The 26,932-nt window shown below is 40.6% G+C and overlaps 1 protein-coding gene across 7 annotated transcripts in view; it reads right to left on the bottom strand.

Moving 5' to 3' along the window:
* Positions 1-287: 287 nt before the first annotated feature.
* FAT1 (FAT atypical cadherin 1) overlaps positions 288-26,932 on the bottom strand; it is a 141,238-nt gene continuing 114,593 nt past the window's right edge. For 3 of the 7 annotated variants that reach the window (XM_063135747.1, XM_063135748.1, XM_063135749.1), the window contains 9 exons: positions 25,699-25,830; positions 25,439-25,602; positions 23,493-23,955; positions 22,184-22,337; positions 21,211-21,321; positions 17,089-17,717; positions 15,746-15,883; positions 3,298-3,333; positions 288-1,806 (listed from right to left, as the gene is read on the bottom strand). In XM_063135747.1, the coding sequence (XP_062991817.1) occupies positions 1,181-1,806; positions 3,298-3,333; positions 15,746-15,883; positions 17,089-17,717; positions 21,211-21,321; positions 22,184-22,337; positions 23,493-23,955; positions 25,439-25,602; positions 25,699-25,830 (2,453 nt within the window). In that variant the 3' untranslated portion in view covers positions 288-1,180. Of the gene's footprint in view, positions 1,807-3,297; positions 3,334-12,944; positions 13,005-15,366; positions 15,422-15,745; positions 15,884-17,088; positions 17,718-21,210; positions 21,322-22,183; positions 22,338-23,492; positions 23,956-25,438; positions 25,603-25,698; positions 25,831-26,932 lie in introns of those variants that run through there. The other 4 variants (XM_063135745.1, XM_063135752.1, XM_063135751.1 and 1 more) reach the window with 3 other exon arrangements.

Here is a 26,932-nt window from a genome sequence, read left to right as displayed (position 1 = left end):
TGCATACAAGTATGCTCTGAAAGGAAAACAAAGCAAATCAAAACAACAAAAGCCAAGTCAGTGCATGAAAGAGAAAGGATCTGATATTTTATGCTCATTCTTAAATATAGTGTCCATTCAGTCTTTTTGTGCTTTCCAGATCTGTTTGTCTGATTTTTAAAAATTCAGCTGGCTTATACTGCCACCCGGTGGACCTGTGGCACATAGTATAAGGAGCACTTATTTGCACAATGCCTAAAAATTAAAGCTATATAATAGATATGAGATAGATACAGAAAACAAAGCTAAAGTATTTTATTAATAATTTATTGTCAGTAAGAAAGACTGGCTAATGGTAGATTTCAGTAAAAACCTTTACAAGACCATTGCATCACAAATATACAGACACTATAAAAACTGTGCCAAGATGGTTTTGTTCTAAACAGGTATGCAGTGGGCCCCCAACACACTTTTCAAGAAAGGAAAAATGTATACTGTTCTAGAGTACAGAAACCCATGAAAGACATTTCCATGTTTCTTGCTTAGAAAACATCAGATATCTTTTACAACTGGAAATTATGTACACTTGGAAATGCATGATTACACTGAAATCTATAAATGAAATGTAAAACTTTTGTGAGAACAAAAAAAAAAAAAAAATAGTGAATTCCTGAATGTAAAAAAACCCAGGGGGTGTTGCTTCAATGGCACACTAAACACCACTAAAATAAGTGGAAATCAAATTTGGAAATTATCTACAAAAATCTAGTTAAAATTACTGAAATCAAAACTGTACATAAAATTTACAAAAATGAGATAAGAAAAAAAATGATCCGCTTTTGAACGATATAAATACATTTATCATGCTAAAATGATGAAATGGTATGTGTTTTTGCTTTTATTTCTTTAACATAGACAATGGAAGTACAAAAAACACGTTTGGGAATGGCACAGCCAATGGGAGACCTATGACCAGTCAGACTGTAGGAGATCAGGAAATGGAAAATTGGTTAATAGGTTGAAAGGAGATGCCTGATCCAGTGCAGCCATGCCAGTTTTAGCTCACTGAAACAAAAGCGCTCAAGCATTGCCGCCAAGAAAAAAATAAGCTCTCCGAGATTTCTCTAAAATCCTCTTTTCTTTTTTTTCTTTTCTTTTTAAAAGTTCATTAACATCCAGGCACTTTTTTTGAGGAAGCGTGTCAGACTTGTGTGTGCTGCTGAGGGTCGAGTGGGGGAATGATCACGTCTTCAAAATGTCCGTCGTCTCCACTCTCATAGTCACTCAGCATGACCTCAGACTCCATTTCACAGCATGCCGACACATCAGAGCATGAAGCCGTGGAAGCATACACAGACATGGATATGTTGTCTACAGGGGCTGCTTCAAAGTCTCTACGGTACCCTACAGGGTAAGGAGCATAGGGTTCTCTATAAGTACTGGAGACGCCATTGGTGGTGTTCTGAGGTTCCGGCAGGTCTGAAGCATAGTGGTGGGGAAGGTACTGGTTGAGGTTGAACCTTTGCCTGCTCCTTGCAGAGGACCCCAAACTACCTACAGCAGGCATGTCCCTGGATTGCTGTATCGAATCAAACTGATCACTGTATTCTGGCGGTAATGGTGGAAGGTCATCAGGCACTGGGAAGTCATCTGGTGGAGGCGGAAAGTCACTCTCAATGTCATAACCTCCAGGGTAGTAGTCTGCATCAATGGAATTTGGATCTGTGTAGAGGGGTGCCGGCTCTTCAACCACCTCATAATTTGGGTACTCCTGTATGCCAGGCAGTTGGACGTTTGGCATCCAGTCAGAGGTATCCCAGTGATAGCCTGTGGAGAAAAGAGAGAAACAAGAAACAAAACGGGTATCAGTATCTTGTCCCTGACACACTCTTAACACTGAAAAACCAATACACTGTACTGAAGACAACACAACCACCAGTGATTAGAGCATAAGCATAATTGCAGCAATCTCCCCCACCCACCCCGCCAAGGTTAACAAAGACATTCAATGTTACAACCACAAATCCACAGTGTGCCATGCAGTAAGAGACTTTATTATATCATCCAAGTCTGGACTAGCTATAATTTCAACGTACCTCACCCTAAATTGAGAGGAGCTGCAGTTCACCTAAGAAATGAGCTGATACACAATGGCAGAGAATCATTTTTTGTGTAAAAGAAAAAAGTGTCTAACAGCCTCTCTGGTTCCACTAAAACAGCTGGTGCACGGCAACTGATTACTAAAACCATTTGTTCCTTTTAACAAAATGTACAGGTTTAAAGTTCTTTCCCCCCAATGCCCAAATTGGAAGAAAGGCGTGGCCTGATTTGATCCATATTTACTCAGAAGAAAATCCCACTGAGTTCAATTATATTTACTCCCAAGTAAGAATGCACAGACTTGCAGGATTAGTTCATTAACGTGAAGGGTACTAAGAGAATAAATTTATTCTGTTGATTTCAATGAGTTTTAATACGGATGTCGAAGCACTCAGTTGGGTCTGCATTTTTCAGCAAACCGGCCTAATTTGCACTTCCTGCCTAATAAATGGATTGGAACCGAGCCCTCTTTTAGACCTCAGACTTTTCAGAATTTGGAAACGCAGTTCCCTGCTCAAAACATTGTTACAAAAATGCCTACTTTGGGGAAAATGTGTCCAATTTAAATATGAGTTTTCAAGTGATTTTTGAATGGGATAGAACAGACTAATGACTGAAGACATGCAAAACTGACTGATCTGTCCATCTCTAGTTTTAACACACAATTTTCTCTGGATTGAGACCAACGAATTTAAGGTTCTCTAATTGGTATGGTATCTAGAACTTTTACCAATTTAGTTAATGCCATTAAATACTGCCCATCAGCTCTATAGTTAATTTTACAACAGAATCCTATGAAAATATCATTGCCTATTTGATCATTGTTATTATTTTTACATTCAAAAAGGCTATTAGTAAAGACATTCAAGCATTCAAATGTGAAAACAAAATCTTCGAAAGTATTATGCTAATCATGCACAAGTTGCAAAATTGCTTTGTGTTGTAGGACAAATGCATAATGTTGTGCTGGAAACAAAACAACTATTGGTTTGAGTGGCAAAACATTGCTATGTTACAACAAGCGTCTTAATTTTGTGATAGCTTCTAATAAAGGGAAAATTGTACAGGACTGTAATCAGGTGTAATGTCTAGTAAATGCAGAGAAATTACTGCATGAACACATTGAGCAAACAACCAAGGACAAATTAGTGTTGAGGGAGCAAATATTAACAGAAACATTTAAGCAGATATCACTGAACAACTACATGCAGAAGTCACCTCTTGAATTGCTCAGGTCAGGAACAGCAAAAGACTCTTTAGATTGCAAAGTGAGGAGAGAAGGAACAAAATATGTGCAATTAGGAATCAAATCATTCAAAACCTGCAACACAGCCTAAAAACAGTAAAAATGCATATGATGGTACATGAAACACACAAACCTGGCTCTGCTTTTGTTTATTATAGTTAGGAGAGGGCCTCTATAGATTAAAGTTAAGAAACTTTAGATGTGCCCAGTATTTTAACTTTTCTCTTCCGCCCCCATCCCACCCCCCAAAAGCCACATCACTGACTGCTTCTGAAAGTCCCCTCAGTTCCAAAAGGGCTTTGTCATGAGGCCTATTGCTCCAACACAGTTCTTGAGCGGGCTAAATTAGTTGTGCAGTTCTTTGGATTACAGACACAGACAATGCCTGGAAATAAAGATGAAGTCCACCCAATATAACTTCCTGAGTGAGCAAAAGTGCTGACCACAAATTCCCGAGGCTTGTCCAGTGTAGTTTAATGCCTATATTTGTTTTGTATCCTTATGGCTAATTCTAAAATTACTGGTTGTTGTGTTTGTTTGTTTTTTAAAAAGATGATTTTTCTTGGAGCACGGGTGAACTGGTGGGTCTGGCCCACAGCCTCCCCTCCTTGTCCTGCCCCCTCCATGTAACAATCCAGCTCAGAAAATGAAGAAGAAAAAACGCCCATCCATGGGGGCATTGCTGTTGGGTTATTGTGCCAGAACTTTTCTCCTTCTGGAACTCTGTTTGTGCTCAGAAACAAACACACATCACGCAGGTCTTACACAGCAGAGCTGGTTTATTTCCTTCAGGCTTCTGTGCAGTCCAATTCAGATCAGTTCAGATCAGCACACTGAGGCATACACAGAGAGCAGTGATCATAGAGCAGTGATCAGTTAGCAGTGATCAGTTCCATTTTACACAAGTGAGAAACTATATACACATCTTACACAATTGTTATCTACATTACATACAGCTGTGATGAGGCTAACTTAGAATCTTGGCAAGGTTCCCAGAACAGCCTCTATCTCAAGGTAATTGCCCACAGATAGTCTTTCTCTGTTTAACCCTGAGATAGCCATACACACACAATTTTAATGACTAAGCAAGTATTTCTTTTCATATACTTAACAGTCCTCCTCTTGCGCATGTTGTTTAAATTGTGTTACAATCTGAGACCCAGCTTTAAAAGCATCTCTTTGTGTTTTACCATTGATACTGGTTTTGTGAATAAATCAGCCAACATCATTTCAGATGGACAATATTCAAGCTTAATCCAGCCCTTCTGAATTATATCTTTCACATGAGAATAACGAACATCCACATGTTTAGTTCTTGGTTTACACTTTTCAGATGTAGCCATACTAATACATGCCTGATTATCCTCAAATATGGTTACTGGTGTCTCAATTTCCATCCTTAGATCAGCAAATAATTGTTTATACCACTCAATCTCATTACAAGCCAGAGATAAACTGATATATTCTGCTTCTGCACTAGAGGTTGCTACACAATTTTGTTTTCTTGTATACCAATCAATCAAGGATTGATTGTAAAAGAATGCTGCTCCACTGGTAGACTTTCTATCAATTGCGTTAGCCCAGTCAGCATCTGCATAAACACAGAAATTTCCATCTTTGTGTGTAGATATTTCCAATTTGTGATTAATTGTACCTTTTAGATATCTCAATACACGTTTTACAGCTGTCCAATCAGTTACAGAAGGTTTTGTCATTTTTCTGCTTAAAAGATTTACAGCAAATGTAATATCTGGTCTACTTAGGTTTGCTAGATAAAGTAAACTTCCAATCACACTCTGATATTTCTGTATGTCTTCCATTTCAGTACTGTCTGTCTGATTTTGAAAATCAGTGACCATAGGAGTGGCAACAATTTTACAATTCTCCATGCTGTGTTCTTCCAGCAATTTTTTAATTTTGCCACTTTGTTCAATCAGAAATGACCCTGTGTTAGAATCTTTTGAAATTTGCATTCCCAAATAACTTTTCACTGAACCAAGGTCTTTTAACTCAAAATGTCTTTGCAGCTGGTTTACAAATGTGTTTTTCTGTTCTTCTTCATTAAAAACCAGTAACAAATCATCTACATAAATCAGCAAATACACTACATTTGAACCATCCTGTTTTGTGTACAAACAATGATCAGCTTTGCTTTGTTTAAAACCTATTTTGATCAATACATTGTCCAGTTTCTTATTCCAACACCTTGCTGCTTGCCTCAAACCATATATGGATTTTTTCAATTTACAAACTAACCCTGGATTTTTAACAAAACCTTTTGGTTGAGTCATGTAAATTTCCTCTGTTAAATCTCCATATAAGAAAGCTGTTTTGATGTCAAAATGAAATACATTCAATTGTTTTTCTGCTGCAATTTTTAACAAAAGTTTTACACTTGAGTATTTTGTTGTAGGTGCATAAACTTCTTCAAAATCTATTAGATATTTTTGAGCAAATCCTCTTGCTACCAATCTTGCTCTGTAACGTTCCACCTGTCCTTTCTCATTTTGTTTTACTTTGAATACCCATTTACAGGTAATGGTTTTTACGACCTTCAGGTAAAGGTACTAGCTCCCACGTTTCATTTTTTTCCATTGCTCTGATTTCCTCTGACATTGCTTCATGCCAGCCCTGAGCTTCTGTAGGTTCCATTTCCTGAATTTCCTCAAATGAAGTAGGTTCATAGGCTATTAGTAAAGCTCTATGAGAAACCTGTTTGCTTTGGTATTCATCTGAATAACAAATTGGAGCTTTGTGTTCCCTTTCTGGTTGCTTTGGCATAGTTACAGGCACAGTTTCCTCCTTTACAGTTTCTTCCCCCTCCCTCTCTTGCTGAGATTGTTCAGGAATTTCTTCTGTTTCTACAGCTTTCTGTTCTACAGGCAAACTTACATACTGTTTTGTTTCCTGCATTTGTTCATGAAAAACTACATCTCTGCTCACAATTACACTTTTGTGATATGGAGACCACAAACGGTAGCCTTTTGTTTGTGTATCATATCCCAACAGTTTACATTCCAAACCTCTTTGAGCTAGCTTTCCTGGTCTGTTTTCTTTCTGAACATGAGCAAAACATTTACTTCCAAAAACCCTTATATGTGACACTCTAGGTTTTCTTTTGTAAAACATTTCATATGGAGTTTTTTCATGTACAGAGTGGTAAAGCCTGTTTAACAAATAATTTGAGGTGGACAAAGCTTCTGCCCAAAACAGATTAGACAATCCTGACTCTTTCAATAGAGCTCTTAACATGTTCTGCAAGGTTCTGTTTTTCCTTTCTGCAACTCCATTTTGAAATGGTGAATATGGAGCAGTAAGGTCATGTTGTATACCCTCATCACTGAGGAATTTTTTAAATTGGTTGCTAAGAAATTCACCTCCCCGGTCCGTTCTTAGATTAGCTATAGGTTCTTTAAATCTATTTTTACTCCACTTAACAAAGGCTTTAAACTTTCCAAAAGTTTCACTCTTCTGTTTTAACACATACACAAATCCAAATCTACTGTAATCATCAACAATAGACAAGAAAAATCTGTTTCCTCCTTGACTTGTCTCAAAAGGACCTGCAAGATCTGCATGAATTAATTCAAAAATTCTTTTTGTTGTTCTCTCACTATGTTTTGGAATGTTTGACTTATGACACTTGGTTTCACTGCATACATTACATTCTACATAGTTAGAACATGGTTTGATTTTCACCCCTTCACACAATTCTGGAATCTTAGAAATTGTTTTATAGTTAGCATGACCAAACCTTTTATGAGTTAAATGGATACACTCTTGGTGTGGTTTGCAATTGGCTATTGTTTTTGTTGTGACTTTGCTGGCTACAACTTCATTTTCTGTACAAGTATTAATCACATACAAAGATTCTTTCATTATTCCCTGCACACACACCTTGTTTCCCTGTTTTATAGTACAATTTTCTTCAGTAAAACAAACCTCATACCCCATTTCTGTTAACTGAAACACACTTAGAAGGTTTGTTTCTAATTCTGGTACATATAAAACACTTTGTAGTTCAACTCCCAGACAATCAAAATATACATTACCCACACCACAAATCTGGATTTTTGTTCCATTTGCAAGGGTAACACACTTTTGCTTTGAAGTAGAAGTTTCCAAGGTTACAAATGAAAGTTTGTCTTTTGCCATACTTATTGAAGCCCCAGAGTCCAAAAACCAAGGATTCATTGTCTCTTTGACTCTTGCTAGAAGACACTTCTTTTTTGATTCAGCTTCATTCATGTTGTTTTCTTCTCTCCACTTTGCTGTCAACAGCTTTTTCTTCTTGTTGTTGCAATCCCGCCTTAAGTGTCCTGTGGAACCACAGTTAAAGCATTTCCTTGCCTTTAATGCAGCCACCACATCAGAAGATTTATGGCTTTGTTGAAATTCAGCCACAGGATGTTTAAAACTCTGTTGTTTTGAAGCTTGTCTTCTTTCATAGGTTTCCAGTAGTTTTCCAGCTACATACTCGAGGGTTAAATTTTTCTCCTCTTGACTTTCCATCATGGTGACAACCGCGTCGTACGATGAATCAAGACTTGACAAAATCACATAGACTTGGTGTATAGTTGTAAACTCCATCCCTCGTGCCCTGAGTTGATTGAAGATTTCTCTCATGCTTTTCAAATGATTTGACATAGACTCCCCTGGTTTCAGCTTCATTCCATACAGTTTCCGGGTTAGAATTACTTTACTGCCCGCTGTTTCTCTTTGATATACAGCTTGTAGTGCATTCCAGCACTCTTTTGATGTATTCAAAAACTGAATGAAGGAAATTTGAGAGTCTTCCACAGCTAATGCAATAACTGCCATTGCTTTTGCATCGTCCTTAAACCATTTAGCATTCTGTGGATCTGCTCTATCTGGTGGATCCTCTGTGACTACATACCACAGTTCAGCCTGAATCAGATACATTTGAATTTTGTAAGACCATAATGCATAGTTAGAGTCATTCAGCTTTTCTAACAATTGATGCAAACCAGACATATTAGCTCCTGCCATTTCCTCTGCTTTAGGAATTGGTATCTCACCGTCCTCCTGCTCAGAGTCCTCCTCAGAGTCAGCCGACTGAGATTCTTCCTCACTTTGCAGCACTGGCTTAAGCTTGATGTCTTCCTTCATCAACAGTTTTCTGTTTTAGCAGACTCCTGGTTCTGATACTGCACCGTTCCCACCAAGTTCTGGTTCTTCTGCCTGGATTAGGCTGGCGTAGGCTTCCTGGACTGGACTGGGCCCATAACCTTTGTTGGGTTATTGTGCCAGAACTTTTCTCCTTCTGGAACTCTGTTTGTGCTCAGAAACAAACACACATCACGCAGGTCTTACACAGCAGAGCTGGTTTATTTCCTTCAGGCTTCTGTGCAGTCCAATTCAGATCAGTTCAGATCAGCACACTGAGGCATACACAGAGAGCAGTGATCATAGAGCAGTGATCAGTTAGCAGTGATCAGTTCCATTTTACACAAGTGAGAAACTATATACACATCTTACACAATTGTTATCTACATTACATACAGCTGTGATGAGGCTAACTTAGAATCTTGGCAAGGTTCCCAGAACAGCCTCTATCTCAAGGTAATTGCCCACAGATAGTCTTTCTCTGTTTAACCCTGAGATAGCCATACACACACAATTTTAATGACTAAGCAAGTATTTCTTTTCATATACTTAACAATTGCAACTGGGTTAACCCTTCCCTTCTGTCATGTTGTGACCTCCTCCCGACCCCTCCCCCTGCTGCATGGCAATGGGGCTTTACAAAGGGTTTCCATTGGTGCCAGTGGAAGGCTTTTGCTGTTTGCAGGGGGGGGGCATGTTGTGTGTTTTATGTGCAAGAGTGTGTGTGTGTGTGTGTGTGTGAAAGAATGAATAAATGGGGGTGTTATATGTGTGTGAGAGAACTGGTATGTGTTATGGATGTGTATAGTACTGACTATGTTTCTGAGGCCCTAGGGGAAGGCCCCCCTCAATGGCCCCCTCCTGTCTCAATGAGTCTCCTTTATCACCACCACGGCCACCAGCTGCTTTTGCTCTTCATCCTCTTCCTCATCATCAATACCACTTGCTTACTTGACAGGCAGAGGACCAGGTAAAAAGTAGGCAGGGGCATCTACTGCTCTTCCTCCTCCTCATCCTCACCACCACCACCACCGTCTGGGCCAGAGCGAGAGGCAGGGGAACCAGCAAGTTGCAATGGTGAGGAGGAACAACCCCAGTAGCTCTTGCCAGTAGGCCCCTGTTGCAATGCAGGTTATCAGCAAGTGTCTGACCTTGCCTATCTTTGTCAACGGCTCTGCACATATATGTGTATGTTTGTTGGATGTGTATGAATGCATGAGTGTGTGTATGAAAGCCCCCACCCAATTTAGCTTTTCCTGCCCACTTAGGTCCCCCCCCCCATTTTTTCTTTTAAGTTTCTCCAAGCCTGCTGGTTTCTCCCTCTTGCATGTGGATTTGTCTATTTAAGAATCCACAGGGAATAAGTTTTCTATTAGGGTATGGGATAGATCTTCATCCCCCTTTATTATCTCTGATCTTGACCTCATTTCAAATACCTCACTGCAACAAAGCCTGTAATCAAGGCTGAGTTTCTGAAATTGAGACAACTGCATACTCTTTCCTTGTTTACCCCTACTTCCACTTCCCTGATTATAAGCTTCCCTCTTCTACTCTAAAAAGGTGACATGCACACACAGACGGTCCTATATAAACAAAATAGATCAACTTATAATATAAGTTAATGCATGTCAGAATTACAGCTTTTGGAAACGTCTCTATGTAAAGGTAACAATTCAGCTTGTATCCAGATGTATATCTAACCAAACGGACAGTGATCATTGGCAGGGTCAGTCACATACTAAGCCAAACACCCCCTTACAACTACTTGGCTATCCAGGGCAATGGTAAGGTCTGGACTGCTGGCTAGCTGGCCACAGACACTTGAGATGATTTTAAGTAGGTATCACACTGTACATCCTCTCCTTGCCCCCACCAATACATACAGGCAGACTTGTAGACATAGAAGCAGATTCAAGGTTTTCTTTCTCTCAGTAGAGTGGATAAAGAAGCTTTTATAATGCATATGCAAGATAGAAAGATAAGAATATTTGCAACACTTTCAACCTTTGATCATATTCTTTTTGTTGCCACTGGAAACATGTATACTACATGGAAAGAAGAATTCTATGTTGGGAAGAAGTTATGGCGTGGACCAAACATTTACAGAGACTAGTATTAGTGAGACTGCCTGCAGCCACTTAAAAAGGAAACTAAATTTGTCTGATGCTGAGCATTTTAACATATGCTGCATATCTTCGGCAAGCCTATGCGGCAGGGTCTTGCTATTTACTGCTTTACTCTGTACAGCACCATGTACACTGATGGTGCTATATAAATAAATAATAATAATAATAATAATAATAATAATAATAATAATAATAATAATAACATCATGGTTATTACTGCTGCTGCTGCTGCTACTACTACTTCTGCTACTACCACATATTTATATAGCCTTTTACTAAGTGCCTTGTGTGGCACAGTGTTAAGTGGCAGTTACTACAGCCGAAACTCTCCCCACGGCCTGAGTTCGATCCCAGCGGAAGCTGGTTCTCAGGCAGCCGGCTCAGGTTGACTCAGCCTTCTATCCTTCCGAGGTCGGTAAAATGAGTACCCAGCTAGCTGGGGGAAAGGTAACTGCGACTGGGGAAGGCAATGGCAAACCACCCCGCTACAAAGTCTGCCAAGAAAACGTCAGCAAAAGCAGGCGTCCCTCTAGGAGTCAGGAATGACTCAAGTGCTTGCACGAGAGGTTCCTTTCCTTTCCTTACTAAGTGCTCAACATGCTTAACATATATATTCAGTAATTCTTACAAATCCTGTAAGGTAAGCTGTATCATCATCATCATCATCAATCAGAAGAGGAGAGGGGTTCAATCTAAGTGCCAGTGGCCATCTAGTAAATAAATGGCTGTGGTGAGATTTAAACCAGAGACTTGCCAGCTCATGCTCTTAATTACTACACCACACCAGCTCTCTACCTGCACTCAACTACATAGCTACACTAGCCTCCCCAACCAGATGCCCTCCAGATACTTCAACTTCTATCTGCCCAAACCAGAATGGCCAATGGTCAGGAGAGATGGGGGCTGTATCTGGAGGGCACCAGGCCACGGAAGGCTGCCTAGACCAATTTCGTTCAGTTGTGCTGCATTGGCTTACATCAGCATTGTCATTTGTCTACCTCTAATACCTTAAATGAAGGGGGAGAAACTGTTAATAGAATGGTTTTATTTCTCTTCTTCCTATGCAAGACTTACAAGCGTCTTACCATCTAAATCTTCCAATACACTTATTTTGTGCTTCTAAATTTTTTATCCTGGTTGTGCTTTTGATACTGTATTTTGTATTTGTGTTTTTAACCTGTTGGTAGTTTTATTATGGTTTTAATTTTTGTGAACTGCCCAGAGAGCTTCGGCTATTGGGCGGTATAAAAATATAATAAATAAATAAATAAATAAATAAATATAATAAAAATAATTGGAAACAAGTTCTATAACAGGGCAGGCGAGTGGGTCTTGCAGAAGAAAGCTCTCCTGTCTTGTGCCAATCTGGAAACGGGTATTTCCGGGTTATTTTAAGAAGCGCCAAAACCCCAATGTGCAAGTGGGTTTCGTAAGCGGGGTTAGTTTTAGAAGCGCCAAAATCCTGTTGTGCAAGTGCCCACTCCCCATTAGATAGTTTCCAGAAATTTCTGAAGGATTTTAAGGAGGAAAGTGTGTTACAATTATAAAGTCACCTTGTGATATAAGAAACTGAGGTTGAGAGAAAAAGATTTGTCCAAAGCCACTTCTGATGCAATCTGAAAGCATATCTGATCTCAAAACATCATAAACAGAATTCCTTATGGCTCTCTACTGCATATTCCCCCACCCCATTGACACAAATGAAAGTTCCACAACAGCATAACTGTTCAATAATATTCATATCAGTGGAGCTCACTCAACACATGTTTCTTGTGGACTGAACTCAATGTTACTATTAAGAAGCATGAATCTAATGCCATTTTGATGTTAGAAGGTCTTTGTGCACACATACGTGTAAAGGTATGGAAATCAAGTCAGAACGATATGAGACTATGTTAGGTCATTTTACAATCTTTTCCTGGTCACCCAACTGAATTCCTAATGTCTGTATTACTTCAGAGCTCAGGCAAGTTAATCACTGAGCAAGTGTCCAAGTTTTTGAACTTGGCCATTTCTATTAGATCCTCTATGATTACTTGTCCTTTTAATAATAAATGTACGCTCAGTCCTTTTGTATGTAACTTTTGCTGGAATGGTCTATTGACTGCAATAAAATTGTTGTTGTTGTAGTATATTTATGAATAGGTGAAGAATACACAGCACACACAAGACAAACCCAGGATATTTCTAGTAATAAGGCAAATAATAACTATGTCTATGTCTATATATCTGTATGTCCATCTTTCATTATCCCCAATTTATATATATATATATATATATATATATATATATATATATATATATTACTAGAAGACAAATCATGCAATGTTCTGCCCAGGCAGTAAATAAAAGTGAAAACTATATACCTTCTTTTCCCACCGAGTCAACAACAGCATTGACAAGGTGTATTACAGTCACTAGGGAAGCTTGCAAAAAAGTATGGGAGGAGCAAATTCAAAAAAAGAAAAGAAACCTATGATTAGCAGCAGTTTTAAATAGCATATAAAATATGTCAACAAAAATTATGCTTACAAATCCTCTAATAAGTACATACAATATAATATTTGCAACATTTCAATTGGTGATAGGAACATGTTCTTTACACTGGCAACCAGACTGGCCCTAGCGACATTGTGTTTGGACTGGACTGAAATATTCAAAACCTTTGTCGTTCTGCTGTGATGGATACACTCTGGGCTATGAAAATATCTACAAGCAGTCCTATCCACACAAATAGTTAACAAAGGTTGCTGAGACCACAAATGGATTGCAACGCTGAACATGCATTGATACATTTTAGCAGTCATCAGGGCTTCTTCACACTTTTCTTTTAGGGTGAGAAATAAATAGAATGATGGCAAATACAGGCAAGATCTTGGACAGGGATGCAGAACCTCCAGCCTGGGGATCAAACCTGGCCCTCCCAGAATGCCCCACCACGTTCCCCTGGCCCTACCCACTTCCATCCAACAAACAATCATTTGATGTTTCCTGGCTTTGGAGTTTTCCCCGATTGTAAATGGTTGCAATACCTCCCTGAAGGCTTAGTTACTGGCAATAAAAGCTTTACGTTAAGATATACCAGTATTATTGGTACTCTGGCCCAACCCCTTTGCCTCTGCCCACCACTGAAGTGTGCCCCACCCCAAGAACTTCTCCAAAACAGGCTTCGGCCCTCAGGCTGAAAGCAGTTCTTCACCCCTGACTCAAGGTAAAGGGGAGCTGTGGGCTGTTGAAAGAAGTGCTTATGTGAGACGTGTGATGAGCACTGGCAAGCTGAGAGATGGAAGGGTACAGTGTAGGGGATCTGCGATGTAGGGATAGGAGGAGGACATACAAAAGGATAGGAGGAGGACATACAAAAACCCTCTCAAAAGGCATAGGGCAAGGGTGGCCTACATAACTCACATCTTTATTCAAAACAAAATGGCATCTGAAGTGGATGGTTTAATTTCTGACCCCTTTGATTATTTTTACCCTTTTAGTACTCCGTAGTTGCTATGGAACAGCAAAAGGGCTCAAAATTATCTTGAAAACAAGCTAATTTTGAGCCTTTTGGTGCTCTGTAGCTGCTCTAGACACCACATAAATTCAGTGGTGTAGAGGTGTAGCCTGTAGTGTTCTGAAAGACAAAAATGTCTACTGGATTCTTAAAGTTGCTTGCCCCTGGCATAGGGAGAAAGGGAATTCTGTGCTATTTTCATAGGGCAGGGATTATGTAGGAACAGGAACTGCAGAGATGCTGGTAGAGCAGGCATGGCAGTAAGCGACTTGAGGAAAGATTGGACAGGGGAAGCAAAGAGGCAACGAATGTAAGGAACTGAGGGGACAGAGAGGCTAAGCATCAAGTGGAGCAAACTTTCAGAGTCTAATGATAGGAGGGGCTGTGTGTTACTGGAGGAAGCGGGACAGAAGGGACAGAAGGGAGTGGGCAGATGAGCAGCGCAGGTGGAGAGGTCCCAGGGAGCGTGTGAGCAGGAAAGCCAAACTGCGAGGAGGGGGAATGATTTGAAACCACCAGCAAAAATCGCTGGGCGCATTTCTCTAGCTATATTTCACTAGTTAGCTGAGCAGAGACACTGAGCAAGCTGTCATGTTTATATCTGCATAACATTTTCAGGGGCGGGCTTCAACATTGACATTAAACAACTGCATTCCTTTCTTATTGCATGAACGTATTTGGAACTTGCAACGGGCCACGGAGAAAAGAATGATGCTTAGTAATGGCTACAGTGTTAAAAGTAAACATATTTCACAACATAACTTCTATTCTACAGTTTTTTAAAAAGTGACTTCCACCACATACTAAAAACCACTAACATGGGCACACACACACACACACACACACACACACACACACACATTTACTTCACTGAAAGTGCTGGTGATCAGTACGACTTACTTTTTTATGTGTGTTAAGTAATAAAAGGAAGTTTTATGTTGGGACCACATACAGGTTAATACAGTGATGGGACATCTCAACTGAGTATGAGCAAAACACTGTATGTTTTAAAATCATAGCCAATCATTTCCCTAAACTTTATTAACAAAAAGTGCAATTTAATAATCATCTAATGAAGGTCAAATCAGAGTATTTTTGATGGGTCAGGGCTACTTTTGGAATGTTTTCTTTTGACGGATTATAGAATAGGATCTGTTTCTATGAAATGGAATGGTGTGTTTTTGGCATACATTTGCTCCTCATCATGGCACAAGCCAGATAGCAACACAGTTACAATAAAAGCCCTGATGAACAACTTCCTTCATTACTAGTATAATCAGACTTACAAGCAAGTCCCTCATACTCTGCTTTCACTCAGTACTGCTCTGATCCATATGGGAGCTGAGGCAGCAGCAAGGGAAAAGAAAAGGAAACAGATAAAGCTGTAATCCAATTTTAGACATTTTTAAAGCTCACTACATTATGCCAAATATTAGTATTTATCACCCAACAATGTCTATTTTACAAAGGAATATTTTTATCTGAATATAATTAAGTTCACATCAAATGTCAGACGTTAACAGTTACTGGTTCAAATGCTTTACAGAGCTAGCCTATAGCATTCACATAGAATATGATACGCTTAGACTGTGGTAATATTAGCACAAGGCACCTATGTGGTGATGAGAGAAGGCAACAACAAAGACCCATTTGTTTTCTACCTACCATTATCATCGCATGATTCTGACTGGAAGGAGCTAAGGGACTGGACCTCCGACATGCTCTCTCTAGCACTGTAAGGCTGAGAAACCTTCTCTTCCAGGGGCTTCTTTGAAAGGCAGGAATCAAGATCTACAACTTTAGCTAAAAGGAAGAAAACCAAACAATTCGTGTGATCATCAGAAGACACGTTTCCACCATTAAAACGCTGCAAGGAATATGAAAGCTTGAGTTTCGATTAGTGAAACCTGCAAGAAACACTACAGTTTACCATACTCATGCAGGTGTTCTCCTTCAGGCCTCCAATCAGCCTGGAACAGAAGCCTCAAGCGCTGTTGTAGCCTTGGGGGTGGGGTGGGGGGAGGCTGAGAAAAAGGATGCTTTATTCTCTCTTTCTCTCCCCCTACCTCCCCACAAGTCCAGTTGTGCTACGTAGTGCTAGAGGGCTTAGGCTCCAGTGTGACTGCCAGTCCCAAACCTGAGCTGAATAGTGGGGGAAGGAAGTTGTTGCCTCTGGAGAATAAGGAAGGGAAAAAGAGGTGTTTTTCTTTTCCTTCCACCTGAAACATCCCCATACAGCACAAGGAAAGGGGTCCTTTAACTTCACGGCATATATCCTTCCTATCATATCCCCCCTCCCTTCAGGATACTCACTATAAAGCAACAATTCTTCTCATTGCCCTCCAATTCTCCTTTTTTCCCCTACTGACACCCCAGCATTTGGAGTTTCAACTGCTCTCAACCATAGATTAAATTAATAGATACACAGTATGCCAACTTTCTAGTTTCTTTAGACTCCTTTTTACCACCCCCAGGGCAGAGGAGAGAAATCCAGGATTTTAGCGCAGCTGTTATGGGGCAGCAGGGTGCCTCCCCCTCCCAAAAGGTAGCAGCTAAGACAGGTATTTAGTGTTAATTTGGAAGTTCCCTCTCCAGCCAATAAGATGTGTAAGAACAGATTTTTCTTATCTCTATGCCATCAATTCTGGAAGTTCACGTTCTTTACAACTTTTGAAAAATGTCCAAACTTCTATACCTCTGCATTCCTAGGGTTTTTCCTGAGTATGCAAAAATGACTCTCTTACTTTTAAGCGGTGCCATTTCACTTGCAAACTGATAGGCACTTGACCACACGTGTCCACTATCACAGGGAATGATTATTTATGGAGTAATATCACAGATAAAACAAAAAAAATCTTGTCACTTGACATTTAGCTTGGATTCTGAATGACTACCGAAGACACCTTATTTTACAACTCGGAATCCACACCACTTGTTTCCAAATGAATACCTGGACATCCAATCAGGAAAAGAAAAAAATTCAATGCAAAAAGAAGAGGTGGGCTTACTGTCATAATCAAAGTCCCAGCTGGGCTTCTGTATTGAGTCACTGTCTGAAGGTGAATTGGATGGCGGTGGGGGAGGCAAGTTAGGGGCTACACTGCAGACAGCCACTGCTTTCCGGTGGCCATGCACAGAATCTGGATTAAAAGTGGTGAACTCTGGATGCTCTGGAATAGTGGAGCCCTCAAAAGAATTCCTGTCCAGGTTGTTCCTGGAGTCGCTTGGAATGCTGGGAGTATATGAAATGGGGCGAACAGGCACCTGGGGTGGAATGTCAGAATAAATGTTCTTATTCAGTTTTGAATCAAAGTATGGTCTTTGTAAGAATGCTGTTGTTGTTCCCAGATGTTTGTCTTCTGGTTCTGGCTGGCGCTTCCTCTTCTTCCAAATTACTTGGCGGCAGCAAACAAAAATCCCAACCAGTATGACGACTCCTACGATGAAAACGATAATTCCAAAGACTTCTGCTAGGCTAATGTTCCATGACGTTGAAACATATTTATTAAGAACCTCAGCACAATGTTTTCCTCCAAATCCGTGGCTGCAGTTACAGTGGTATGTGCCATATGTATTCTCACAGAGAGCACCGTTCTGACATGGATTTTCTACGCATTCATCCACGTCTGTCAAGCACCTGTAAGAAACACAAAGAGTTAAGGGACAGTAATTATTGACACCATGTTATCCAATCACAAGTTTATAAATATGGGAGAGCACAGCATGTATTTGTAACACCGTCACACATTATTTTTCCACATAGTAAACATTGTGAATTTTTTTCATTTTGAAATCTGAAGGTGCCAATTTTGTTCCTAACTTTTCCTACACCCCTGAGGGAGTGTGTCCTCTTCTTTTATTCTCACAATAACTCTATGAAGTAGGATATACCACTTTTTTATAGGGACCAGGGAAGCTATGTTTATTTTATTTGAAACATTTAATACGCAGTTTTCAGCCCAAATAATTCCCAAGGCGGCTTACAAAACATCTACAACAATAAAACAATCAAAATAAATAACACACCATCACAATGAACTAGGCAGGAGAGTAAGCAGAATGTCTCAGTGTTGAAACAGAATTTAAACTAACAGATCTAAAAGTCCTGACCAAATATAAAAAGGACTTCACCTGGAGCTGAAAGGAAGTGGTAAGAAGGTCATCTCCAAAGGCAGGTTCACGTGAGAGAAGATGGTACTTAAGATAACCAGGTTCTAAGCCATTTAGAGGTTTGTAGCTTAAAACCAGAAGTTTGGATTGTATTTTGAGAAGTATTTTAAGACTGGTAAGGTATGCTCCATTTGCCCAGTCTTAATCAGTAATCAAGCTGGTTTCCAAACAATGTTCAAAGGCAACCACACATACAACACAATGTAGTAGTTCAAATGGGAGGTTACCACACACACCATGGATAACTATGGGAAGCAATCTCTTTTCTGGGACGTGCCTCCTATGGTGCCTAAACTGGTGGAAGGTTATTCATGCCATGGATGCCGTCTGGCCTTCCAAAAATATGACCTGCAACCTGAAGTTGAAAACCTGATCCTAATGGGCACTAGAACCCTTTTCAACATGTTCAACACCAGTGAAGTTTGAGCTACTGCTGGCTTGCATTGGACGGAGATAGAAATAAGCAAAACTAAAAAATAATAATCAGGAAACAGGTCATCTTATTTCCTGGCCAATCCTAACTTGGATAGAACCTGGTTATCCTATTCCACCTAGCCCAGTTCCCACTCCCTTCTTCATTCTCACCCTCTTACCAGGCTTCTTTCCTCGTGCCTGTGACATTACATGTCTGTTTGTACTGAGTTTATGTTTATAACTGTGCATTCTTGTTATAGATCTGATGTTTGGTAAGTATCTCTAGGGTGAGAATGCTGGATTTGCATGTGTGAGCTAATTGGCTGAGAGAGTGAGAAGGAGGGGTGCGTGGTGCGTGGTATATAAACTGTGCCATTCCCCTCAGCGTTGCCTGGTGTGCTACTATGTTGTGCATCAGGGTGCCCCACAGTTAGCCTCTGAGAAACATAATTTCCCAAAGGGCTACTGATATTGCACTAAAAAGCATGGGAAGGTGTGTGTGTGTGTGGCAGGGGGGAATAGGTTTGTAGATGGGAGAGAGATTTTTTTTGGTGGTTTTTTTTTTAGCTGTCATGGTTTTGGATTCTCTGGCTTGGATTAAGGGGGATGCACTTCTCTAATCACCTAGTCAACATCCTCAGACCTCAGTAACTAGAAGGTGTTCAGGACACAAACTTTACTGCAGACAAAGCCGTGTATGAGCAGCTGCAAATGTGAGCACTTTCATCTGCAAAGTGCTTAGCGAATAAGCACTTTGCTACCATGGATGGTGAAGATTAAGAAGGCTCCAAACTACAGCACAATTTCATTGGATAGTAGGGCTGTGCAAGCTTCAGCTTCAGCTTTCCAAAGCTTTGGCAGCCATTTTATAACAAATTCGCCATTTAGCCTACAACTCCCAGCATGCACCACTAGGGAGGGATGGACTTATTGGGGGTCCAGGAATGGCAGGCACTCGTGGCCTTGTTGCTGCACAATCACCCACCCACCCACGTCATCCAGACTGTGCAAGTCCTTGGATGGGTCATCACACATTCCGTGAATGTCCTGCAGCCACCTGCTTCCCCTGAGAGCTACCTGCTTTGGGAGCCCATCCTTCACCACCAGCGAGTAGAAGTTGGCAGCTCTCAAGAGAAGCAGGCCATTGCGGAGTGCTTGCAGTACATGCAGCGACTTGTCCAGAGACTTGCGCAGCGTCAATCATGCAGGCAGAAGGGCAATTGCGTAGGTAACGGCAATAAGGCCCACTGTTCCCAGACCCCAGTAAGTCCATCTCTCCCTATCAATGCATGCTGGGAGTTGTAGGCTCTTTCCTCACTTTGGACTAGGGTTGCGCACTAAATGGCGGATTCATCATAAAATGGCCACCGAAGCTTCAAAAATCCGAATCCGAAGCTTGCACAGCCCTACTGGGCAGCACTGTGAGATCATGATGTCTGTGCCCCAAAACTCCTTCTTGGTTGCCATCACCTCCACAGAGGAGGCTTTAAGATGAGATCTTAGTCATGATTGGTGGGGTAGTCACTATTTCCCCGTTTTACAGATGAAAACGGAGGTAAGTCAGGCATCACATTTGCTGCAATCCAACGGGTGAGTATCACAAGCATAGCTAGGTCTTTTCCACTGGCTGTTTGTGCTTGTGGCTCTTTGCCCCCCCCCCCCGCATAGTTAATAAGAACTGCTCATGCGGTTTCCTAGGCTGCAGCCAATAAAGCCTGAGTCAAGGCAGCACTTCAACCCATGTCTTCCAGGCTGAGGCAGCATTCAGAAGTTTAGAACATTTCAAAACCTCATTAAATTCTGGAACTCAGGAAGCTTGTTGAAATGTTATCTAGATGAAACTAAATCAGGTCAAAATTGCCCTCTTGGTTCTTTTTTGAAATGCTTGCATTTCTCCATTTAGAAATGTAAACAAAAGGATTATAATTCTAGTGAGCCTATGTTCTTCCCCCCGGAATACAGAATGATCGGTACGAATCCCCTTCCTGATGAGATGAAGGAGAGACCTTAAAAGAAAGCTAATCACAGTATTTGTCTGCCACTGTGCTTTATTAAAACAATATTTCTGAAGACTTAATCTTCTGGTGTAGTGCAATGAAGAAAAAACTCGGTAAAACAGCTGTAATACATGCTCCAATAAGCAAGACTGTTTTCTTTCTACCTATTTTGGAACTTTTAAATGCAGGATACACCCAAAATAGTTAGCAGAGAGATACTGTACAAACACATGGTTGTCTAGGTTCAGTGTCCTTGGAGTACCAGGAACAATACCAGATGCATTGTGTACCCCTGTCCAGAATTAAGTTGGCATAATTTTAACTCAAATGGACAAAAGCCAATGGGCATCACTGATCTGAATGCTTGGCAATCCTAAGACGAATTCCACAGTCAAATTTATCCAGCAGCCTTACATGATGGATCTAAGCTTATATTTTAAAAATGTACAGGTATTATTTGGTGCCATTTTTCTCCTCTCAGACTTATTTTATTTCACATGCTACAATGCTAAGCTGTGTAAAAATTATGAACAGTACAAAGCTACCAACCTCTCTCCATGAAAACCCGCCTCACATTCACAAACGGGTCCGTCTAAGCTATCAATACACTTGCCACTGTTTTTGCATGGGTTGTCTTTGCAATATGGACCAATCTGACACCTAGAAAAGGGGGAAATATTGTCAGTAATTTATTTATTTGTGACACTTATATACCTCTGTATATATGAAAACCCTTCAGCAGTTCACAATGAAGATTAAAATCAAATTTAAAACACAATTTCAAAAACACACTTCCAACTACAATAAAAACAACCAATTCAAGGAACAGTAAAATGGAGCACCTTGATTAATTTAATTACAGCCCAGGGAAAGCCTGAGTAAACAAGTGTGTTTTCAGGAGGCATTTAAAAGATATCACATTTTTGCCTCCTGAACTGCCTGAGGGAGGGTTTTCCAAAAAGTGGGTGCCACTACCGAGAAGGCTATCAAGGTATTACATAGCAACATTCGGATGGTTTTGGAATGACTAGCAAGGCCTCATCCCATGATCTTAAAGATCACCAGGGTATGTGTAAAGGAAAACAGCCTGTTGGGTAACCTGTAAGTAATACTTAGCATGAGTCTCAATAATTACCTCAGATTACCATCAAAGTCTGGCTGATAACTGTGAATGTGCTCAAAGACTCATGTGACCAGCCCCCCTAAGGAGACATGGTATCAGAGGGCAAAAACAGCCTTTTCACAAATTATGCAAGATAACCTTGGGATTGCCAGTAACGTGCATTCAACAGGGTGCTACAGTCAAGCCTGTGTGTATAATACATGTGCTTGTAGACACAAGCCTGTCCTTACTCATCGTTCACCCTTTATGTTTTCAAGTGGCTCTACACATATAAAAAGGTAAACGTGTGAAATTCCTTCAAAGAATGTATGCACAAATGAACAATCACAGAGGAAATGGACAAATCATCCTTCTCTGTAGATTAAATTGTATTTTAAATCGTTAGCAAAGAAGCCATACCTTTGACCTGTGTACAATCCTCTGCACTGGCAGATGAAATCATCGTTAACAGGAATGCAAGTGCCACCATAAAGGCAAGGGTTAGAAGCACATGGATTGACACTTACATCACAGTGTGTGCCTATAAATAAAGCCGCACACTTACAATAATAACCTGCAATGAAAAACACAGTATAAACATTAAGCCACAAGTCATATTAAAGAAAATAATCCGTGTCATGCACGGAAAAGACAATCTATGGGGTCTTTTTAAAACCATATCTAAACAAAACAAAGAAGAAAAAACCCTAATGTATTATTTGAGTATACAGAAGCAATGCATGAAAGCTTTTATAAGCTACTAGAAGGTATAAACAGCCATACAAGAAGTTTTAAGAAGATATGTCACTGGTGTAACCAGTAAACAAATTTCCAGTATCAGCCAACCATAACAATATTAACAGTAGCCATTTCAGGAATTAATATGTTCCCATAATCCCAAATCTTGAATTCTATTCTGCTTTTTAAAATATTAATCTGCTATGCAGCTTTAAAATAGCTGAAGTATATCTAATATAATTATTGTTAAATGCCAAATAATTACAATATATAAAGATTAATAGAGCAGTTGATTAAACATTTATTAAAATAACATCTTCACTTGCTTCCAATTGACCAAAGATGTTTGACTTTAGTATGTCTCTATTGGGATAGTTTTCCAAGTGGCTGGAGCTACCACTAAAAAGTCCCTGGCCACAGTTTCTGCTGACTACATAACTGAAGGGGGCAGGGATCATATGTGAGGAGGCTCATGTTAAGGAGCAGTATTCCCTAAGATGTATAAATATTTCATGTATCAGAAGCATTTTTAAACCATTCTTAAATTTGGAGCTATTAGTCATGGAAGCCATAAGTATTTGGCACTAGAGGGACTCAATATGAGACTATACATTTGTGATGTAAAATTAATGCACAGTGAAATATAGATCTGTGAACATTAGATAAAATAATTTTGGATTTAGCTCAAGTTAGTTGATTTTGACAACACTTCATTCTCTCTGCTAATAAGAAAGTTCTCCAACAACACTTATGAGGCACAATCTAGAGAAAGTCAGACATACTTCGGTTATAATGAAATACAAAAATTCAATATACAACACCTATACTAGATGGAGGTTTGCACGAGGATAAACAACCAAGGAGAGTGAAAGCTGGCTGCTACCACATTCTCAATTAGGCAGAATTAGTACTCTGGCCACCATGTCATGAATTTGACCAGCGAAACAGTACTACCTAATATGAAACAAATACTGCAGAGAAGAACTATTACCTCCAGTGGATAATGGATTACAAATGCCTCCGTTCTGGCATGGACTACTTGAACAATCCTCTGCGGTAGTCAGTAAACATCCAGGAGATACATCCACAGATTCTTCCATGTGCGCATAACTCCGTGGTTTGCTGTTTAGAGGCAATTCTTGGCCATTAAGCACAATGGAATCCATACACCCTCTGAAGCCATTGCTAACTTGGGGGCTTCTTCCATGCCTTGCACCCTGCTGCCGAATGTGGCCGCCAAAAAATACATGGTTGTCTAGGTTGAGTGTCCTTAGAGTACCGGGGGCAATACCAGATGCAGTGTGCACCCTGTCCAGAATTAGCTTGGCGTAGTTTCCATCAACTTCAAGCGACACTGAATGCCACTGGCCATCATTGATCTGAGTGCTCTGCACCGACACAATTCCAGGGCCACTTCCACAGTCAAATTTGTACTGCAACCTCCCGTGGTGGATCTAAGCAAAGAAGAAAAGCAATGCACACATACATTAATGAACACTATTGGCTGCATTCACCATTCAGGTTCCAGTGTAGTCTGATCTCCAACCGCCACCATTGAGACATCGGCCTGCATCAGCCTGCATCGGCCTCAATCATCCCAGAGTGCAGGACACGGAATAATGGGCTCAAGCTACAGGAAGCCCGATTCCGGCTGGACATCAGGAAAAACTTCCTGACTGTTAGAGCAGTACGGCAATGGAACCAGTTACCTGGGAAGGTTGTGGGCTCTCCCACGCTAGAGGCATTCAAAGGCAGCCGGACAACCATCTGTCAAGGATGCTTTCGGGTGGATTCCTGCATTGAGCAGGGGGTTGGGATCGATGGCCTTATAGGCCCCTTCCAACTCTACTATTCTATGAAAGTGAAAATGCCTTTCCTCTTCCCCCCTGTCCGCCCCCCCCCCCCCGTTCCTGGTGATGCTGGATAAGGGATGCTTGCGTATCACTTACAGTAGCTGGCAGAGACAGCAGCATATATGGATACATGGGTCACTACATAGCAAGGTTAGGCAACCTAATGCTCTCCAGATTTCTTGGACTACAACTCCCATAAGCCCCAGCCAGTAGAGCCAATGGTCAAGCATTAAGTGAGTTGTCATGCAAAACGTATGGACAATATCCAGTGGCCTATCCTTGCTATATCATAATCATAGAATAGTAGAGTTGGAAGGGGCCTATAAGGCCATCGAGTCCAATCCCTTGTAGTAGTATATGGTCTCTATTACATATTAGCACATACATATCAGCATGTGTGCGACAAATACGAACCAGAATCATCTAATGCAAATGTATTTATCATACATGTGAGTAGGAGCTTCCAGTTAAGTTGCATAAAGTATTGGTGCAAACGTTGCTGAATGTTCAATACATGTAGCTTTAACACATCTATGGCTGGTATAGAAATAAACTCTTTGATTTAAGAGTACTTTGCTTCATTACTTCTAATAAAATAAATGATATGATTATTAAGCATAATGCACTTTGTGAATGCTTAAAGGTCCAGGATTTTTTCCTTAGTGGAAATGGCTAATGCTTTAAACCCATTTTCAATCCCCATTTATTACTGGTCATATCCTCTTTTATGAATCTCTTTCATTTATTTTCTCTCACACAATATACACAAAAATCTTCTCACAGTGCTCCTTAAAGTAAAGACACTAATTTGGGGCATATTTGCCCATAAATTGTTAGCAGCTGGGAGGTTAAATTACAGTTTTCAATATTCTAAAAGGCACCATAGATTTTGCTAAACATTTAGTGTCTTTTATTTGCTTAATACAGCGCCCTCATCATGCTCCAATTATAACTTTTGTATCACTGAATGGAATTAAATCAATCATTCAAAGTCTGCAACGATTTAGATGTAAATTAGATTTAAGAGCAAGTATGAGTAGTTTTCCTTGATAATTAAAGGTGTTTAGCATTTGGATCTAAATACCTCTAAAATACTATAGTCTGTTCCTCGGGCATACATGACAACTGCATGAGCAGAGTACGTTCTGAGCCTCATCGTGAGCTTCATTTCCTCCTTGTTTTCATTTTCCATGAGGCGATACTTCACGTAGCTGCTTCCAGTAAAAGTCACTGCTGGTCCAGCTGATACTTAAACAAAGAAGATACATAAGCAAGATGTGGTTCAAAATTGCATGTCTGTGTGAGAAGACAACAGCCTTTGAATATTAAGCATTAAAATCTTACCAGGGCACTGGGCAGCATTGCTTCCATGACAAACGCAAGTGTACTTTCCTTCTCTAGGATCTGCTATACATTCAGTACCTTCAGGGCATGGATTTCCATCACAGGCAGTGTTCACAAGAGGGCACCTTCCTTCTGCAAAATATGTAAGAGAACAAGGCTTTAGCTTTACCTGCTTCTTCACATAAGACAGTTTTAAAGCCCAATTTCACTGAGGCCCAACAGGTGATGAAAATGATAGATGTGTTAAAGCAGATGTCAAGGAAATGAACCAAGGCAGCAAGAAATTATAGGTGATGCAGCATTTCTAAACTGCTGTAATATCAGCTCCTACTAGGAGACCTGGTCACCTAACACTGTGCTCTTTTCCCCCAGCCAGCATGATAGTTTATTTTATGTTATCTATAGATATATCCATACATATGTTTCAACTGTTTTCATATCCCTTAAGGTCAGTAATCCAAACTGTCAAGGGTATGCAGCTTTTCAATGATACCGTTAGAATATTTTCCCTTAACGGCTGCGCTGATTACTTGTGGCAGAAACGTTGGCCGTGAAATCTCACAAAAGATTTTGGGAAGAAAAGAAAGGGAGTCTTAAGTGTTTGAGAGCTGTCTCATATTGTAAGAACGAAGAGCGTGACCCAAGAGGTCCCTCATTTCACCTCTTCCCTCACCTGTTATGCTTAGGACTGGGGCCTTAAAGTAAGAAGTACAATAGAGTTGATTTCTATATTTAATGTATGTACCACTTGTTAAGACTTTAACTACCGTATTTCTTCGATTCTAAGACGCACTTTTTCCCCAATATAAACATCTCTAAAAACGGGCTGCGTCTTAGAATTGATGGCTTCTTAGAACCGCCTGCAAAGTACGCTGTTATCCCTCCACCCTGCTCTCAATGCCCAGGCGGCTCAAGGGCTTGTTGAGCACCTAAGCAGCTCTGCACTCACCATGTAGGCTGGGGAATGTGCTTGGCCTGATTGGGGGCCTCAGCGATGATCCGCGGCTGCCCTGGGCCTATTTGTGCTCCCCAGAGCTAACCGGGCTCACACACACACCAACAAAGCTCCGAGCCCTAAGCGGGCCCCGCCCACCGCACCACGAGCACAGCCGGCCCGGTTGGGCCTAGTGGGCATGGCTATGCGGCTCCGTTCGGGTCGGGCCTGGTGCGCGCCTCGCCTTGCGCATGGAGCCGGGGCGGACGGGCAGGCGCTGCAGGGCTCGCAGAGGGTTGT

The sequence above is a fragment of the Elgaria multicarinata genome, chromosome 10, assembly GCF_023053635.1.
Source record: "Elgaria multicarinata webbii isolate HBS135686 ecotype San Diego chromosome 10, rElgMul1.1.pri, whole genome shotgun sequence".
In the NCBI taxonomy this organism is placed as follows: Eukaryota; Metazoa; Chordata; class Lepidosauria; order Squamata; family Anguidae; genus Elgaria; species Elgaria multicarinata.
The sequence above is the reverse complement of the archived record's forward strand: the minus strand, read 5'-3'. Positions and strand labels throughout refer to the sequence as shown.